The following is a 19659-nucleotide window of genomic DNA, read 5'->3' as shown; positions in this document are numbered from 1 at the left end:
AGTTGTGTGACATTGGGCCTCAAAAATCACTGGCCACATCTGAAAACCTTGGGCCAGGCTGCTAATTCTCCTCTTCCTCATTTTAGATATTTGCCAAGCAAAAGCTGTTCTAAAGTAAGGCCGTTTAGTGCCTCTTTTAAGTATGTCTTGGAATGTGAGTTTTATTCCTTCTACAAACTGTCTGAGCTGATGCACAGTTATAATAAAGTACCTAATTCTTGCCAAAAAATTCCCTAAGGTTTCTCCTTAGGGCTGCTAGTGTGAGATAAAGCAGCAAGTCATCACTTGATGTTAAAAAAACAAAAATGATTTCCTCCTGTGTGTGGGCAGATACTGAATGCTTTGTTGTGACTCGGCTTGGTTACAGATGGGCTCTTACTTTGGCTCCTCCTTATGTGCAGTTGATCTGAACTCGGATGGACTTTCAGACCTGCTGGTTGGAGCACCCATGTTTTCTGAGATCAGGGATGAGGGTCAAGTCACAGTCTATATCAACAGAGGAAATGTGAGTATGCAAAGTGGATGAGCATGTGGAGAGGGTGGGTCAGCCCAGTTGTGGTTTACCAAGAAATTTGGTGTCTTACATACATGGCATGTGTATGTTTCCAACAAAACATGAAGCCAGGCAAAAATCATCTGGTACCATGGTTTTTTTTTGTTTTTTTTGTTTTTTTTACAAACTCAGGAGTCAGTTCCTGGTCATGAAAATGTTGTGAATCTTTTGAGGAAGCTTGGGAAAATTTCTGGTTTTATGTTGAAACTTGGTGGTATTGGTGGATTTCCATGCTTTTGATGTCAAAACCAACTGAAAATCAGCTGCTTTGACCAGAGTTATTCTTTGTGTTTTGGATGGTCGTTCAAACCCACAACTCAAAACAAAACACCAGGGATTTGAGAATCCATGTGAAGAGAAACTAATGAATAGATTTGTGTTATTATTTGGTGCTATTTATTGAAAGCCTACAGTGGAAAGCCCCTTCAACGGAAACCACTGAATTTCACATTGCACAACTGTAGTCTTGTGATATTCTGAACTTTGACTTTCTGGAGTAGCAAAGAAGATAAGTACACAGTGTTTAAAGAAAAATAAAGTGCATATATTTTTTCAGGGAAAATGTATTTATAAAAGTGCCTTTTCAAACTGACTCTAAGAATTGAGCTATATTTTTTACATATAGGTCCCAATGTTCCTCCCTTTAAGTCAATGGGATATTTTTCATTGGATTCAACAGTAGCACTATTGGGTTCACATTAACTTCCTTTTTGTAACTTTAATAATATATTTTTGCTGGAAGTTAAATGTACTCCCAAGTCCTATGGACTGTGTGAAAAACCAGACTTGCATTTGGGTTAATTCAGTTGTCAATTAACAATCCTTGAAATGAGCCCTGATTTTTTTATTCCACTTTGGTCTGCTGCTTATTCAATGTTTGGTTGCAGTAGTGCCTAGAGGTCAACCACATTGGGATCCCACTGTGCTAGGTGCTGTCCAACCTAGAGTAAATGACAATCCCTGTCCCAAAGAGCTCATGGTGAAAAGGTGAATTATGTGTGTCTATAAATGATGTATTAAATAAAACAACTGGAGGTTCTATTAGCAGTTTCTCCTTCCTCCAACCTTGACTTCGTTGGGGCTTCCTACATGAAGTAAAGTTACATGAATAACTATTTGTAGGATTGGGATTTTTGTGGTATGGATGCCAGAACAACTCCACTTCATTTCAATTCTCTCACCCACACCACTCAGATGACACTTACACCATAAGAGATAACCCTGATGGCATGTAGAGTATTACTTTGTAGCCCGAACATGTGGCATTATGATAGATTTGATACTTATATCTAACCACTGGCAGTGTGTGCTCTAAAGAAACAAGTAACATATACAGGAGTGCACGCTTTCTCTCTTCTCCCCCCGCCCCATTCTCTGTGTCCCAACTTCATCTTGGAGGATTATTTTAATGTCAGCAGCTCCCTGCAGCCAAGAAAAAGACTGTATTAATGTACTGTTTTCATTCACAAAGGGGGAAAATGAAAAAATCTGAACACTTGAGGTGGGCTCTTGAGGTTGGCTTGAGTAATTAAGGGATTTTTTTCTTGTGGAAATGTTCCTTTCCTTTTGAGGATGCATTGCAAGAAATTAAAGCTCACTCAAATGGGGTTGGCTAGAAAGTGGGTGGGCATGAGTTGCCATCTGCTGGCATGTGAATGCAAAAGTCAGTTTGTTCTGGGCTTTCTCTCTCTCTCTTTCATTGACTCTAGCTGTCCTTTATTCTTCATTTTACATTTATCCATTCTTTCCCTTGCTCTCTAACACGCAAAGTCTACCCCCTACCACTTTGGTATAACTTATGTCACTCAGGGATGTGAATGAACCACCCCCGTGAGCGACATAAGTAACATCAATATAAGCACCGTAGTGAACAGTGCTGTCTCAACACAGTGACACAGCTACCGCCACTCTTGGGGGATGGAGTAATTAAGTCGACAGGAGAGCTCTCTCCTTTCGGCTTAGAGCGTCGGTATTAGCGCTATAGTGTAGGCATAATTTAGGAGTTTTCAAATCCTGTGACACACATCCTGCAGTCTCTGCCCAGGGAAACCTCTGCTAAATTCGGTGGGCGCTTTGCCTGAGTAAATCCTGATTAAGAACTGCATTCTTTGATACAGTATGCCAACAGGACAAGAACTGAATAGTGTTGTTCAATGTATGGATAAACTTAGTGAGCCAAACAAGTCCTCTGGCTGTTGGCATATTGATTACATCGTTCATATTAGTCCTTTTTCCTGGGTATAAAGAGACAAAAATTGGGATTCTCAAAAACAGTCAGTACAGCCCTAACCCCGCTTTCATTGAGTTCCAAGGGAGCAGATTTAGACCAAGGCTGAGCACTTTTGAAAATCCCGTGCAGAATTCCTAACCTTGTTCTTAAAAAAGATGAGGTAAGGTCATCACCGGGGGATTTTTGGAGCATAGAGAATTAATTAATATGTGATGTTTCTGTGTTCTTAAAAGCATTCTCTTCTTTCCCACTTCAGTTCTAAGTTCAGGGGAGTAGTTATCAGCTAGCATAGTCACTTAATTGGTGCCTGTTCTACCATAGTCATGAAAAATCCAGGGCTCTTCACATGAACTCACATATGTGGGTATTCCTGTAGAACATAGCTTCTTGAATTATGATATGTGACTAAGGAGTTTGGCCGGTGGTGTGTTCTGCCTAGTTCAAATCACTTTTGGGGTCAATTAGATTGATTGTGTTTAACTTTTTTGTTTTATATATCCAGGCAAGCTGCATTCACTGGGGCTTCTATAGCAGTTCAGAAGTCACACTGCAGTTCTGCCCCAGGTGTTTCCTGAGTTTCGTGTGTTCCGGCAGGGAGGCCCTGTAGCTTTCAACACTCTGTTTTCCTTAGCCTGTCCTATTTCCTGTTGCTAGGGAGTCCTGGAAGAGCAGCTTGTTCTGAACGGTGACAATGCCTACAATGCACACTTTGGGGAAAGCATGGCCACCCTAGGAGATATTGATGATGATGGATACTCAGGTCAGTGCATTTCCATTCTGCCATGTTCTGTTTCTAGCCAAGTCTGGCTTTTTAAAAAAAATTATTACAGGGACTTTATCATCAAATCCTATTTCAAATTAGAGGTGGAAGCATTATCATTCTAGTTCACATCGGAAAACCTTTCAAATAGATGGCCTGATTTGCCACAGCATTACTCCTTTGGAAATTATCTCTTCTGAAGACTGGAATAATGCTGTGGTGAATCAAGCTCTAGATGCCACTTTCTGGTAAAGCTGTTTTGACTAATTAAACCGAACATGGGTGTAACTCCCCTTGATTTCAACATGAGTTATACCTGGGTAACTTAGGGCAAAGTTGGGCATTTGGTCTATTTCCTTTCTGCTTTTTTTAAAATCCCATTGTATATGTCATTACTAATGACTCTTAGGCTGTCCCTAAACAAAAGGAAAACCACATTATCTTTTGTGTAACATTTGGCATCCTCTGTCTCAAGGCTATTCCCATATCCCATTTATTGGCGTAACTGGGGCTTCTTATCAGAAAATACATTTAACATGTAGCTCTTAATGCCTCCCATTGTATATTCTATTTATTGTCAGTTGCCCCTGTAACCTACAGTCCAGTTTCTTTCATGGGCTGTCTTGTACAAGGTCATACACTGTGATAACAATAGGTGAGAATGGAGTGTTGACACCAGCAAGTTTGCCGCAGTGATTTCTGGCAGACTAAGGACTTCAAAAGGACTGGTTGGCTTAGCATGTGTGTCTGAATATACATCCTCCAAGACACTCAGCAGCCCTTTCGTTCCCCTCTGTGTTTGGAAAAACAACCCACTTGACCTAACTTGACTTTGGAAACTTGGTGTTTCAAACACTATTGTCACAGTGCAGAGTGGTTGGCTTGTACTCCCTGGGCCAGTGGTGTCTTGATGTGCAATGCTGGTCCACCCAGGGCTGGTCAGATGAAAGGACTGTTAAATGCCTTTGGAGCAGGCTGGTGGGAATAAACACATTTTTATAACTAAGAGACATGTTTCTTCTTAGATGCCAAAATAGGTATAAATTAAAAAGGAATTTAATGAGCTGTTCGTTAAACTGGATAACTATTTGTAGCTAAGTGTGCACCAGTAATGGCATGATCCTCCTTCTTGTGATGAGTTGTTTCAGCCTGCAGCAGTGGGCTTCTGTAAACGGATGAAATGGGAAGAGTGGAAAGGGAAAGGACTGTGACATGTTTTCAGTTCACATTCTTTTACATATGCAGATGTCGCCATTGGGTCCCCTAAGGAGGATGACTACGTGGGAGCAGTGTATATCTACCATGGAGACTCAAGTGGCATTGTTCCGCAGTATTCTATGGTAACTTGTTGTTTGAGTCACTCTGTCAGGTCCTGCAGAAATGCGCCAAATGTATGGGTAAAGCATTGTGACAGGAAGCAGTAATCTCTCTGTTCACTACACCGTTTGATTCCCTCTTCTTCTGTAGCTGGTGTGTCTCTGTAGGTGTAGTCTGCATCAATTCAGACTCTATACCTGAGCCTAGTTAGGAGCTGAGACTTCAGCGTTCTATTTTGCACATAGTTTCTAATGACGTTTGGCCCATCCTCTCTGGCCAGGCAAACAATTCCAGAATGGGTCAGCATGAGCCATTTTGTTTGAACCATGTTTAAATACACTTCTCAGATGTAGCATCCTTTCCCATGTAGATGGAGTCTTGGGGAGAGGGTATTTCAGTGACAGCAGTCCTTGGAAAGGACAGACACAGGCACTGGAATGGCAGAGCAGATTTTTGCAGGGGGCGAGTGAGCAGAATCTGACCCTGCTCTCTTCCCAGCAGGACCAGACTTAGCGAGAAGGAAAAGATTCTAAGGATTCCTTCTGCAGAAGCACACTTGGGTACTTTGAGGTACTCCTTCTCCCAGTAGGAGAAGGTGTCAGGAGAGCAGTCTTGAGGTTCCACTTTACCAAACCACCATGAAGTAAAAACTGCCTATGTATTCCATACAGGCAATGAAGTATTAAATATAATTCTAGGGTAATTTAGTCTTTGCATCTTGGGAATTAAGAAGATAAAATCCTATACATCCCATTAAAACATGCCCCATGGTCTTTAATATTTGTCTAGCAAGCTTTTGCAAAGGCAGATTTTGTGCCCCGTTCCCCCCCCCCCCCCCCGGCTATTTGAAGGTCTGATCTAAATATTTTTTGTTGCTGGGAGAGATCCTACATAGTAAACCAATTTAAGCAGAATAAAGGATTTAGTGGTTACAGTGGAGACTCTTTAATAGACTGTAAGGGATTAGTCCTTCTGCCTTTTACTGTATGTACAGTATGCATCGTTTTTACAAAGAGAGTTAAAACAGTTTTATGATACTTCTAAAATGTGATAATTTGTGGCATATGTATGGCTCAGCTTTGCACTCTCTTCTCAACAATAGTTGCTGGAAGTGGGGATCTTCTCATTTGGTAGGAGACTCTGGGCTTCTAATCGCCTGCATATCCAGATTGGAGTTTTTGTTTTTCATTTTTGAGGAAATTTAGTGCGTTAGAAAGACACATTGACAGTGCTGCAGATTGAAGTTCTTGCTCCTCCCCTCACACAGCAAAGTGGGCAAATACAGTACACCTGCCCCTCATTCCTGCCTGGGAGAGACCACTTCTAGAGGATTAAAAGACATCCATTGTTCTGTCCTGGTGCCCTTTTCCTTCCTTGGCCTCTCTTTTGAGGCTGCCAGTAAGGATACCAACTGTGGCAGTATTTTTAGAATGTATCCTAGTACCTATCCCAAAGGGACTAGACTGAAGCCACCAATTCATTTTTCATATGCCACCAAACAGCCATTAAATGCTTGCAACTTTTGTTCCTTACCTACCTGGCCTGGATTTGAACCCACCTCCTTGAGGTGAAAGGCTTTGTGTATCCTATTATCATGCCCCTGAGCCATCCAGAGGCCCTGGATTTCCTCCTTTAAACAAGCTCAGAGGGGAAGTGTCCCATATCATATAAATTTTCACCCTTTTCATTCCCTTTTCTACTTTAAATCATTATCTATATCTGTGCCTCACTCCCCCACAGCAAGTTTAGGGGTGGCTCTGAGCTAAAGCAGCTGAATTGGCTTGCAGCATAATGTATGTGCTAAATAAATACTGTCTGTCTAAGCTTCATGGCTTGCTGTTTTCATTCATGGCACTTAAAGGAGAACAGCATTATACCTCAGCATTTATACCATAATAGCCTGCAGATGTCTGTGGGATATCTGTAGGCAGAATTTACCACCCTATTAGGGACCTCCCAAAAACTTAATCACGTTCTATGATGTAAGTGTAATGTGAGGAACAAGTTTCTTCCAGTTGCCTAATGTTAACTGCCCTTGAGTGGGAAAGTTTAGCTCTGTTTGTTTTAAAGCATAGTTTACCCTTTAGAACTGGCCTTTAGGATCACAGGTTTGTTTTACAGGATCTCTTTTTTTGACTGCTGTATTGGTTTTGAATTTTCTCTTTTAATGAATTTCCTGCATGACGTTTTGACTACTATTAATGTTCTTGTATGGGCTGGACAAGGAAGTATTGTAGCCTGTAAAAGACCGTGAAGCACCACCAGCAACCCTGTTATAGGACTTTTCCATCTAACTTCTGTGATTGGACCCCTTTTTGAACTCGGATCTCCTTTCTTTTGCATCAGACTGTAATACACAGGAGCCTGTGGGCCATGTGGCTGGCTTGGAAGATGAGGTTTTAATATCTTGATTTGTTCCAGATAAAACATTTGCCTTTTTAACTATTTAAGGAAAGTTCCTGTGTGTTAATGATTTTTAAGAAACCCTCTGGGTTGGGGAGACAGAAATGAGATATGGCATCAGAGCTGGTACCAAATACTGTATGATAGCTCGTGGAAAAACAGAATTTCCAACTGCATATGGCAATGAATCGCCCTCATTTTGACCTTGAACACGTTGACAAACTCTTTTTTAGAGTAAGTGGTCATATTAGATTTGATGTTTCAATTAAATTAACCATAAATTTTTTTAATGATGCTCCATAAATCTCTTAATCATATGATTGCAGGTGATGGAAAAGGTTATGTGGAATACAAAATTAGACCCTGTCTTCTATAAATAATATATTTGATATGCTGTTCGTTTTTTGTGTGTGTCTGTCTGTCTGTCTGTCTGTCTGTCTGTCTGTCTGTCTGTCTGTCTGTCTGTCTGTCTGTCTGTCTATCTATCTATCTATCTATCTATCTATCTATCTATCTATCTATCTATCTATCTATCTATCTATCTATCTATCTATCTATCTATCTATCTATCTATCTATCTATCTATCTATCTATCTATCTATATGAATGATTTGTAATTTATGTATTATTTTAATCAACACTAACTTTTAACTCAAGTCAAGACCAGAAAACAATTTCTCACTTAAGAGATCATGGGATTTACACGTATGAATAGGGTTTGCAGGATCATGGTTTGTAAGGTCAGGTTCCAATAGTGCTTTGGTAGTAAAAGGGGGCCTCAATGTAAATGAGAATCGGGCCCTGAGAGAAGAGCCATAAAGTGGTGCTTTATATTAATTTTGATTCCTTTTGGTGATTCCACTTCTATACTATCTGTTGCAGAAACTGTCTGGGCAAACTATAAACCCAATGCTGCGGATGTTTGGCCAATCCATATCTGGAGGAGTTGATATGGATGGAAATGGTTATCCGGGTATGTTTACTATGATTATAACAACAATAAAAAAAGCAGCAGATAAATATAGTATATTAAGTAGTTTCCATATTGCTTACTAAAGCTCCTTCAGATCAGTAACAGGAAAGCTTACAGTGTGAAGTGTAGGTGTCTGTCTGTCTTCCTCACTCAGTGAAAGCTGCTGACATTATTAGTCTATCTCATAGACACCCCAGGTTCAGTTGTATGGGTTTAGAACCTATGATACAGGGCTGAGAAACAAAGTTGAGAATTTTAGCTTCCTAGGAAGAAGTTTCGTTTCTGTTTAATGGAAAAAAATTGAGCTGAGATGATACAAAAAGAGAGAACTGGAGTGACCTGAAGAACCCAATTTTGCAGTCCCAGTGCAGGCAAAACAAACGTGATGTATTGATTGGCAGAACTAAGTTGGGAATGGGGAAATATTTTATTTATTCGTACATATTTTACAACTGAAAAACTGTCATGAATAAACAGACTACAAGGATTTGGTTTCTGTGTCCTTCAAATGCCATTGTAACAATAAAAGTTATGAAACTTTGTTTTCAGATGTGACCATTGGGGCCTTCATGTCAGACAATGTGGTGCTTCTAAGGTGAGATCAATTTCTTCCATTTGTATGATGTTTTTCTGGTTCCTGTTTATTGGTTATGTGGTTTCTCAGTCTTCCTACAATAATTTTTCTTTTCTTTTTCATTATGGTCAGAAGAAACAAGTTAGATTATTTTGTATACTGTACCCACTAGGTGTGCATGGTATCTTACAGAATAAATAAAAGATGGGACCCAACCCTAAAGAACTTATCTAATTTAGACACACAGCAAGGGATGCCAAATAAAAAGATGGGTGTTGGTAGTTTGGGGTGAGTAAGGGTTATAGAAATAACAGATTGAGATGTGCTTTTGTTATCACTGATATACACACCTCACGGATTCCTTTATGGAAAGATAATTGAGTTGTTTATATAGTCACTTGAATTTGTGTGGATTTTTTTTTTGTTTTTATCTGTACAAATATTGTTTGATTTAAGGAAACAAAAATTGTGGCAAGAGGGCAGCAATGGATGGTGTAGGAATGTAGCTCAGTGTTGGAAGTTTAGAGGGAAAGAAGTGAGCCTGGAAGGATTTGAAGAAGAGTGAGGTTGCAATGCAAGCAGGATCTGGACAGCTATTTTGAGATGTGCAGGTGCCATGGAGTTGCTTGTTGGTGGTGGAGATCAGGGAAGCTACAAGGTGTGACAAATTGGAAGAGTGAAGAGGATGTAGTGGGGCTAGAATAGTGAGGCATAGGCAGGGCAGAACTTTGAGGGTAAGGATGAGGAATTTGAACTTTATGTGGCAGGAGACTGGAAGTCACTGCAAGGACTCAAGGAGGGTATTGAAACAGTTAGAGAGACAAGTGAGGAAGATGTTTTTTTCCTGCATTTTGTTGGGTAGACTTTGAGGGGCAGCAAGTGAATATCAGGCAGCCACAGAGGAGGAGGAGGTGGTGGGGTTATAGTCAAGATGATAAATGACCTGTGCAATGGCTAAAGCTCATGTGGCACAATGTTGAGTGCTGCTAATATAGGTGTCTATCAAATCTCCAAAATCATGTTACTAAATATGGAATATGATATCTCTAATATGGCATTAGAAAAGAGATCAAGAGGCTACATCAAGAGGTTAGATTGCTGCAATTTACTGTTCTTTGGGCTGCCCTTGAGAACTCTGGGTTCTGCTACTGACTTGCTGTGTGACCTTGGGCCACTCACCTGAACTTTCATGTCTGTTTTCACATCTATGAATGGGGTTCATGATACTTACATACAGTAGCTCACAGGGATGTAGTGCAGCTAAATTAATTTTTTGCAGAGTACTTTGACTTTCTCAGATGAAAGGCGCCCTTGGAAGAGGAAATTTTTACTTTTATGCTGATTCATATTTTGGGCTATTTTTGCTAATAACTACATTCTGAATAAACAGTCTAATGTTTAATAAAACAACAGTGTCAAGAACTGGATGGAACTGGATTGAAGCTTTTGTGGAATGGTCATTTTAATAGAAGAAATATGGGGCTGGAGAAATAATTAAGAGTTGTGGAATGAGTCTATCCCCCAATGTATCCTTTTAGATACAGGAAAGCCCTGTTTCTGTTCACTAGAAAAAATCCTGTTGACTTCATGGTGCAGGTGCTGTGTTCTTTGAGAAACATTAATATTCTGTTGTTACTCAGACAAACAGAGGAAGCCACTAGCTTTTTCATCAAATGTTGTGAAACATCAACAGATGGAATCTCTGAGCTCTGTTCCTCAGAAATAACTTGAAAAGGAAATAAAGGTGCAAACGCTTATGCTGCTTTAGTGTTGTTGTGAAGAGATAAACGGGATATAAGAACCACATGGGCCTAGAACCAGGGATTGCAGGTTTTAAGGCAGGTGCCTTGTTGCCACCACAGGCCTGGCATGTTTGCCATCAAGAGGACCTGAGAGACTAAGCCCTGCAGGAAGTTCTACTCTAAGGGGCATGTGCAACAGCCCTCTGTGATTCTCTTGGTTGGGTGGCACTCCACCTATAAACCAGGGAGCCATTTCAGGGAGTTGACTGAAAAATGCAGACCTCCAGTGTGTGTCTGCCTTAGACGTCACTTTCTGTGTCTTGCCTTGATTCCAGACTCCTGGCTTTTGGCCTAGGCTGGGCTCCCAACCCTGATCTTGGTTTACTGTCTCTGACTTAAGATCATTGCTGATTATGGTGAAAGACACTGGCCTGGCCCATCCCCAATTCTTGCCTCATGTTCTCAATTTGGTAACAGACTCTGAGTTTGTAGTTTTGACCTGGCCTGGCCCCAGATTGATCTCTGACCTTCAGATCCAATACTGAGCAGCTCACTCCATGTCCACAGGCCACACACGAGCCAGTCCCGATGGTGGAAGATTTCTTGTGACATCACCAAGAAAATATACATACTGTAGCAACCTGAATCCAATCACTGAATTGGTGCCTGTTTATTTCTTTAGAGATTAGTGCATTATGGACTAATCATGTGTCTAGGCTAACTAATTACAGCTACTGCCAGTCAGGGAGTGTGCTGTGCTTGCCGTTTGGATTCAGATTAGGGTAAAGGAAAATACTTTTTTCCCCAGTAGTTCTTGTAAATTCTTTTGGCCAAAAACAATATATGTCTTGCCAAATGATATTAAAAAGCTTTTGTGGAAGCCACTTTGATTTGGGGCTGATGATGGTGCCTCTGTGTGTGCATTGCAACTTGATATATACCCATTAAAAAGGCTAATTTGAAAGATATCATGCAGTGCATAGCTTTCAAAATAGTATGTTTAGGTAAATATACAAGTTAATCTATTTTACCCCCTCCCCAAGCATCTGAGTGCAGGCACTTCCATGATGTGAGATGATCCTGGGAAGTTTGCTCTTTCCTCTTTTCTATGGATACCAAACTCCCATTATTAGTTTTAGATACTGTTAAGAGAGACTGAGTTGCCATCAGAGACTGAGTTGCTCGCGTTGATAAGTGCCTATAACCACTAGCACAAACCACAGCCCCCAAATGTAAATGGCTTGTAGAGTGAGTCCTAATGTTGTCTGCTCCTATGCAGTGCGTGGCTCCTGAGCCCACCTTAGAACTGAATCTGCTGTTTGCTGCACATTTTTGGAGTGTGTGGGAGGTTTATTACTTGAGTTACCTTTGGAATAATGTATTCGTACTTAAGAGCTGCAGAACTGAAAGCACTAAGAATAACAGTTCATGCGTATTGGGCTCTGATCCTGCATTGAAACTGATTTTCATTGCAGGACTGGGGCCTTCATTTCTTAACCCCTTGCTCCAAGCCTTCTGCACTTACTGGGTCACGTGGCACAGAAAACCAATACCTCGCCCTCATGGCCCTGTGATTGAGGCATGACTCTGGCTGAACTCTTCTTCAACCTGAAATAACCATAGCAACAGCCCAGGTCATAGGCTGCAAAAGTGGAAAGCTGTCATTCGTAACACACGGGGAACTGTCAGAACTTAATTCAGTGAAGTCAAAGGAGGACTGTAAATTGCCAGTGCATGGCATGGGGGAATTAGCTGAACATTTCCCCACCCTCCATGGTGGGAGTGTAATGCACCTAACGCATCTGGCACTACTAAGAAAAATTACCCCACCCTTGTTTTTCCTCAAGTTTAGCTTAATGAATGCTGCTGCTAGAGCATTATATGGAACATTAGTGTTTGCTTACCCTTTCCTCCTGGCCCCAGGCCGTTTTCTCTTCTGAGCTCCCTAGCCAGTGAACATGCCTAAGTGAGGTTATTGTCTTCGGTCTCTAATGCGCTAATCTCATTACCCTCCCCTCTCATCATGAAGTCTCTAATACACCTTTGACTAGAGATTATTTATTATTGGTCACATCTGGTCATGCATGGTGTGCTCAAATATTGGAAGTACAGTTTATCAACAAAAATCTGATATCTCACTTCAGCCACTGATATAGTAGGATATGGGTCTCCCTTGCTGGCTGAGGGAAGTGCTAGAAGAACGCCGAATCTGTTCTAAGGTTCACAGTGTTGTTTTTTAATGTCTACTTGATACCAAGTGTTTACCAATTTTGCTTTATTTTCATCTGGTTGAGAAACATCCCTCTGAAGCCAAACTAAATTATACTTCTTCATTGGTCTCCAGATCTAGACCTGTCATTACAATGGACCTCTCCATTTTCCTGCCAGCTTCCATCAATATCACAGCTCCCCAGTGCCATGATGGCTTGCAGCAGGTGAACTGCCTCAATGTCACAGTCTGCTTTCTTTTCAACGGCAAACGTGTTCCAGGAGAAATAGGTAATGTGTGTCCATAAAATGGTTCTCATGCCATATGTAACTCTAGAGAAGGCTGGGTTTTAGTGATACATGAGGCGTGCTTAAAGGATTCCTCAGTTTAATTGCTGACACCAATTGCTGCTTTGGGCAAATAATTTACAGTGTCTCAGTTTATTCATCTATGCAATGGGTATAAAATAAAAATTCTTACTCTACTAACAAGGATATTTTCAAGCTTCTTTAATATTTTTAAAGAGCTTTGAGAATCTTGGATGAAAGGAACTGTGTAAGTACAAAGCAGTATTATGATCATGTTGAAATATTACATATATCTATTATATAATAGGTACATATAATGCTTTGTGTGTGTGTGTGTATGTATGTATGTATGCATAAATAATATAATGCTGTGGTATAGAGTTTGGACTCGATCATGCCATTTTGGCACTGTCCAGCACCGGAAGTGGTGTGGAGCTGTGCTGCTCCAGAGGGAGCAACTTTTATAGGGCATATTCATATTTGTAGCATATTCTCCTATGTGCCTGGCCAGCAGAAAGAGGGGGCAAGCCATAGCTCCACCTATTCCCTGCCCTCTTTGAAGTACCTTTGGAGTGCCTGTGCTTCCCTGACTGTACAAAGTGAAATTCTTCTTGGACCTTATGTGGGCCACACAAGGGGTGGACGGACTCTTTATTCCCTCCCCTGTACTGTGCACAAGTAAGAAGCAGCTGCTAGCCACTAGGGCTAGCCAGGATCTGCCCCATTATCACCTGAGTCTGGGATAGTTAAACTTCTCAAAGAGAACAAAATTGCTCAAAGCTTAATCTCTTTTTGGGTTCTAAGGCCAGGGTTCAAGGCTAGAATTTGTATGGCTGAACCTTTCCCTTTCTTAAGAGTTCTTGCAAAATCCCACAGATTAATGTATAGTTCAGCAAAGCACTTTTATCCAGATAGGATAACTCTGGTTGATCCAAAAATGTTAATTCCCATTTTAATTCCCATTTTCTATTTTAGGGTAAAGTTTTTAAAAGGGCCTAAGTCCCATTTTCAAAAGTGACTGTAAGCACCTTGTGGCCTAAATCTCATTGGCTTTCTTAGCCTCCTGAGTGTCAAAGATCGCTTTTGAAAATAGGCCTTTGGCCCTTTTGAAAACTTTACCTTGGTTCTCCGTTTGTATAGCTCTACCAGGTGTTAAGAAACAAACTTCCCTTTCTCATTCAAGTGCATTCTCATATTTCTGGAGGGAACTAATCTTCTTGCAGCATACCACAGATGAGAGCAAGTTTAATTTCCCTGAATTATGATACAAACCATACCCTGTTGTAACTTACTGCAGTTAAAAGAACATTTGAATACTTTTGGCAAATGTTACCCATCCCCTAGTAGAGTTCTTTGTTAAGTAGATAATGATAACTCTCAGACATTGTCTTTTTAGACAATGCATCTAATCGAAGCAATTTGTTAGAAAAACATAGCCAGCATTATCTAACTGTGTAAAAACTTCTTGGGATACAATTTGGACACACTGCCTCAAATAAGCATTTAATTTAGCTTATATAAAACAATGCATTTTAATTTCTTACAGGTTTCCTAGTAACAATATTTGGGAGGGGGCTAGTGGTAATGTGACACCTCTCACATAACTGGTTAAATCTTAGAGAAGGGGTTAATTAATACCAAAAACTGCTTCAGCTAAATATGTTTAGATTCAAAAGTCTTTTGACCCAATTTATGCATTAAAACATATATATGGGAGATGAGTTAATGTGTACAGCACCTAACACAATGGGGTCCTGGTCTATGACTAGCGTTCCTAAGCGCTGTGGTGATACAGATAGGAAATAATTATATTATGTATCGGAGCCTCATGGGCAAGGTTTTCAAAAGGGACTAATGATTTTGGGGTGTCTCAGTTTTAGATGTCTTTAAAGGAAGATATACAGGAAGTTGGTGCTCAGCACTTTTTGAAAGTCAGACCCCTATAGGACATCTGAAGTTGGGCACTCAGAATCACTGGTCTGTTTTGAAAATTGTGGCCGTTGTACTTATCTCATGCTGTCTAGAGTGGCTCACAACCGTGAATGCTTACTTCAGGGCAGACGGTCAAAACCAAGGCAGATACCCCAAACTGGTGGTGTGTTCTATCATTACATTTCACCAAGCCAGTAACAAATGTGAACTCCTGGACCACTGTAACAGCCTCGAGAGTGTAAGGGGACTGTCTAAAACTATCTTACAAGCTGGACTTAATGATAAATGGTCATTCACATAAAAAATCACAAAATATTCAGGTTGCTTCCGGTCCCAAGAGGTCAGTCACTTACCCCAGATCAGTTGGTACCTTGGATCTTACACTAAAGACCATGTCTGTAGCCAGTCCCGTAAGAAACGATCTAACGTTTAGTAACTAGGAAAAATGAGTTGTTTACAGGTTAAAGCAAACATACATACACACAAATGAGTTACCATCTCCGATTCCTACAGATGACAGAGATGTAGTAATCTATCAATTCAAAAATGTCTTTCAGGGCAGATCCAGGGGTAGTCCAAGGGGATCTCTGCCTTCATTTAATGTCTCTGGCCCTGTGAGAGTTCAAACCAGAAAGAGATGAAAAATCTTCATCTTGACTGCTTTTATTTCCCTCTTCCAGCATTCAAATTGATGAGACAAGTACTTCTGCACATAATTCTCCGTGGGTCGATGGGGCAATGAACAAAGTGTTTGTCTTATGGCCGACTTAATTTTTGATAGTTCTCCTGAGTGAGTGGGGCAATTCCCGTGCTTGGGTTCACAAATTCAGAGGAAACATTTTCACAGTTATAAAGCAAAGCTTACATGTTTTCTTTTAGCATGGAGTACAGATTAACTGAGTGAGATTAATGCATGTAGCAGCTTACAAGCATTTCATAATGTAAACACTAAATGCATTCTTATAAGACTAATACCTCTTTTGAACAAAACTAACATAGCTAGTTGGGTTTCCAGCTATGGGTTTGTCAGGTCTGAGCTAATGCCTATAGCTTTGGCTAGAGCTGCCACTTGGTTTACCAGCGTCACATCTGCATGCCACAGTTTTACAAGTCTGTCCTGAACATGCTGTCACTATCCTATTCTTTCTATTATAAACTCGTCTCTAAAATGTTTATTTTAATGTATTGCTATTTAATTCAGTGACCCATAAAGAAAATCTGTCTCCAACTTAATTGGATTGGTCAAAGAAATTTTAAATATGGACCTTTTTCTCCCCGTTTTTTCCAGCACTATCTGCAGGACTACTAGGACTTTCACAGCTATTTGTAGACCAGTGTTTATTTCCACAGTGTGCTGTCTCATTCGCAGAGTACAAATCCCATCTATTTTATGGGCACTTTGTGCAGACTGAAATCTTCAGCGTCTTTTTCAGCTGAAGTAGTTAGGGCTGAGTTAAAGAGGCATAGGATAGTGAAATGTGTTGCTTTGCATGGTGGGGCAGTCATTGTCTGACCTTTCTCTTTGCTGCAGCATGCGCTAGAAGGCTAGGTGGTTGGTTGTATTTCATACCCAGACAAAACATTACCTCACAGGGTTTTGGATGGTCAGAAATAGGAAACTTTTTTTAGTTATTTGTTTTTCATAAATCCCAGTGTTTGGTTGAGGCTCTTCCTCGCTTCCCTCGTTGTGACCAGAAAGCTGCTTCAGGCATGGCTTTGGTGTTCCGTCTTCCAGTGCGTTTTGGGGCCTCCATTTTTTCTATATAGTCATGAGCAATTCCGCATTCGATAGTAGCTACCGTTGCTTTCCTTATTCCCCAGGTGACAGAGAAAGGGAACAGTTTTCTTTGGGAAGTAAGGGCAATATTACTGCATACATTGTTAAAAGGGGAGGAGCGTAAAGAATTGGCAGATATCTGATTCCCCCTTTTTGGGTTTGCCTGATCTAGTCTAGAAAAAGGTTGAGTTTAGGTCCTACCAAAGGCAGGTTTACAAAACAGAAGTATATTGCTATAACTACATCCCTCAGGGGTGTGAAAAATCCACCCCCCTGAGCGACATAGTTATACTGACCTAACCCCCAGTGCAGAAAGTGCTATGTCGACAGGAGGTGGATTAAGTATGCTGTAGTGCTGTATGACAGGTTTCAGAGTAACAGCCGTGTTAGTCTGTATTCGCAAAAAGAAAAGGAGTACTTGTGGCACCTTAGAGACTAACCAATTTATTTGAGCATAAGCTTTCGTGACCTACAGCTCACTTCATCGGATGCATACTGTGGAAAGTACAGAAGATCTTTTTATATACACAAAGCATGAAAAAATGGGTGTTTACCACTACAGAAGGTTTTCTCTCCCCCCACCCCACTCTCCTGTTGGTAATAGCTTATCTAAAGTGATCACTCTCCTTACAATGTGTATGATAATCAAGGTGGGCCATTTCCAGCACAAATCCAGGGTTTAACAAGAACGTCTGGGGGGAGGGGGGATAGGAAAAAACAAGGGGAAATAGGTTACCTTGCATAATGACTTAGCCACTCCCAGTCTCTATTCAAGCCTAAGTTAATTGTATCCAATTTGCAAATGAATTCCAATTCAACAGTCTCTCGCTGGAGTCTGGTTTTGAAGTTTTTTTGTTGTAATATCGCAACTTTCATGTCTGTAATCGCATGACCAGAGAGATTGAAGTGTTCTCCGACTGGTTTATGAATGTTATAATTCTTGACATCTGATTTATGTCCATTTATTCTTTTACGTAGAGACTGTCCAGTTTGACCAATGTACATGGCAGAGGGGCATTGCTGGCACATGATGGCATATATCACATTGGTGGATGTGCAGGTGAACGAGCCTCTGATAGCGTGGCTGATGTTATTAGGCCCTGTGATGGTGTCCCCTGAATAGATATGTGGGCACAGTTGGCAACGGGCTTTGTTGCAAGGATAGGTTCCTGGGTTAGTGGTTCTGTTGTGTGGTATGTGGTTGCTGGTGAGTATTTGCTTCAGGTTGGGGGGCTGTCTGTAGGCAAGGACTGGCCTGTCTCCCAAGATTTGTGAGAGTGTTGGGTCATCCTTCAGGATAGGTTGTAGATCCTTAATAATGCGTTGGAGGGGTTTTAGTTGGGGGCTGAAGGTGACGGCTAGTGGCGTTCTGTTATTTTCTTTGTTTGGCCTGTCCTGTAGTAGGTGACTTCTGGGAACTCTTCTGGCTCTATCAATCTGTTTCTTCACTTCCGCAGGTGGGTACTGTAGTTGTAAGAATGCTTGATAGAGATCTTGTAGGTGTTTGTCTCTGTCTGAGGGGTTGGAGCAAATGCGGTTGTATTGCAGAGCTTGGCTGTAGACAATGGATCATGTGGTGTGGTCAGGGTGAAAGCTGGAGGCATGTAGGTAGGAATAGCGGTCAGTAGGTTTCCGGTATAGGGTGGTGTTTATGTGACCATTGTTTATTAGCACTGTAGTGTCCAGGACGTGGATCTCTTGTGTGGACTGGACCAGGCTGAGGTTGATGGTGGGATGGAAATTGTTGAAATCATGGTGGAATTCCTCAAGGGCTTCTTTTCCATGGGTCCAGATGATGAAGATGTCATCAATATAGCGCAAGTAGAGTAGGGGCATTAGGGGACGAGAGCTGAGGAAGCGTAGTTCTAAGTCAGCCATAAAAATGTTGGCATACTGTGGGGCCATGCAGGTACCCATAGCAGTGCTGCTGATCTGAAGATATACATTGTCCCCAAATGTAAAATAGTTATGGGTAAGGACAAAGTCACAAAGTTCAGCCACCAGGTTAGCCGTGACATTATCGGGGATAGTGTTCTTGATGGCTTGTAGTCCATCTTTGTGTGGAATGTTGGTGTAGAGGGCTTCTACATCCATAGTGGCCAGGATGGTTTTATCAGTAAGATCACCGATGGATTTTAGTTTCCTCAGGAAGTCAGTGGTGTCTCGAAGGTAGCTGGGAGTGCTGGTAGCGTAGGGCCTGAGGAGGGAGTCTACATAGCCAGACAATCCTGCTGTCAGGGTGCCAATGCCGAGATGATGGGGCGCCCAGGATTTCCAGGTTTATGGATCTTGGGTAGTAGATAGAATATCCCAGGTCGGGGTTCCAGGGGTGTGTCTGTGCGGATTTGGAATTCATTTGCAAATTGGATACAATTAACTTAGGCTTGAGTAGAGACTGGGAGTGGCTAAGTCATTATGCAAGGTAACCTATTTCCCCTTGTTTTTTCCTGCCCCCCCCCCAGACGTTCTTGTTAAACTCTGGATTTGTGCTGGAAATGGCCCACCTTGATTATCATACACATTGTAAGGAGAGTGATCACTGTAGATAAGCTATTACCGGCAGGAGAGTGGGGTGGGGGGAGAGAAAACCTTTTGTAGTGGTAAACACCCATTTTTTCATGCTTTGTGTGTATAAAAAGATCTTCTACACTTTCCACAGTATGCATCCAATGAAGTGAGCTGTAGCTCATGAAAGCTGATGCTCAAATAAATTGGTTAGTCTCTAAGGTGCCACAAGTACTCCTTTTCTTAGTGCTGTCTGTGAATTCAAGACCCTAGCTAATTTTAAGCTAGCTAAGACTGACCTTTAAACCATGTTGCCTAGTGTGACAGGGTAACAATTCTAGCTTGATGTTACCAGGTTGAATTACAGTTTAGGCTG

At 41.2% G+C, this 19659-nt stretch overlaps 1 protein-coding gene across 6 annotated transcripts in view; it reads left to right on the top strand.

The window, feature by feature from the left end:
• Nucleotides 1–19659, top strand: part of ITGA9 (integrin subunit alpha 9) — a 294730-nt gene that overhangs the window by 49211 nt on the left and 225860 nt on the right. For 5 of the 6 annotated variants that reach the window (XR_012157453.1, XR_012157452.1, XM_078851715.1 and 2 more), the window contains exons 9-14: nucleotides 368–505; nucleotides 3438–3543; nucleotides 4789–4883; nucleotides 8146–8236; nucleotides 8786–8831; nucleotides 12897–13051. Coding sequence is in view for 4 of the 6 variants with exons in the window: in XM_078851715.1 (XP_078707841.1) it covers nucleotides 368–505; nucleotides 3438–3543; nucleotides 4789–4883; nucleotides 8146–8236; nucleotides 8786–8831; nucleotides 12897–13051 (631 nt within the window). In the remaining 2 variants the exon portion in view is untranslated. The remainder of the gene's footprint in view (nucleotides 1–367; nucleotides 506–3437; nucleotides 3544–4788; nucleotides 4884–8145; nucleotides 8237–8785; nucleotides 8832–12896; nucleotides 13052–19659) is intronic. The other variant, XM_078851717.1, reaches the window with a different exon arrangement.

The sequence above is a fragment of the Lepidochelys kempii genome, chromosome 2 (genome assembly GCF_965140285.1).
Source record: "Lepidochelys kempii isolate rLepKem1 chromosome 2, rLepKem1.hap1, whole genome shotgun sequence".
Taxonomy (NCBI): domain Eukaryota; kingdom Metazoa; phylum Chordata; order Testudines; family Cheloniidae; genus Lepidochelys; species Lepidochelys kempii.
The sequence above is the reverse complement of the archived record's forward strand: the minus strand, read 5'-3'. Positions and strand labels throughout refer to the sequence as shown.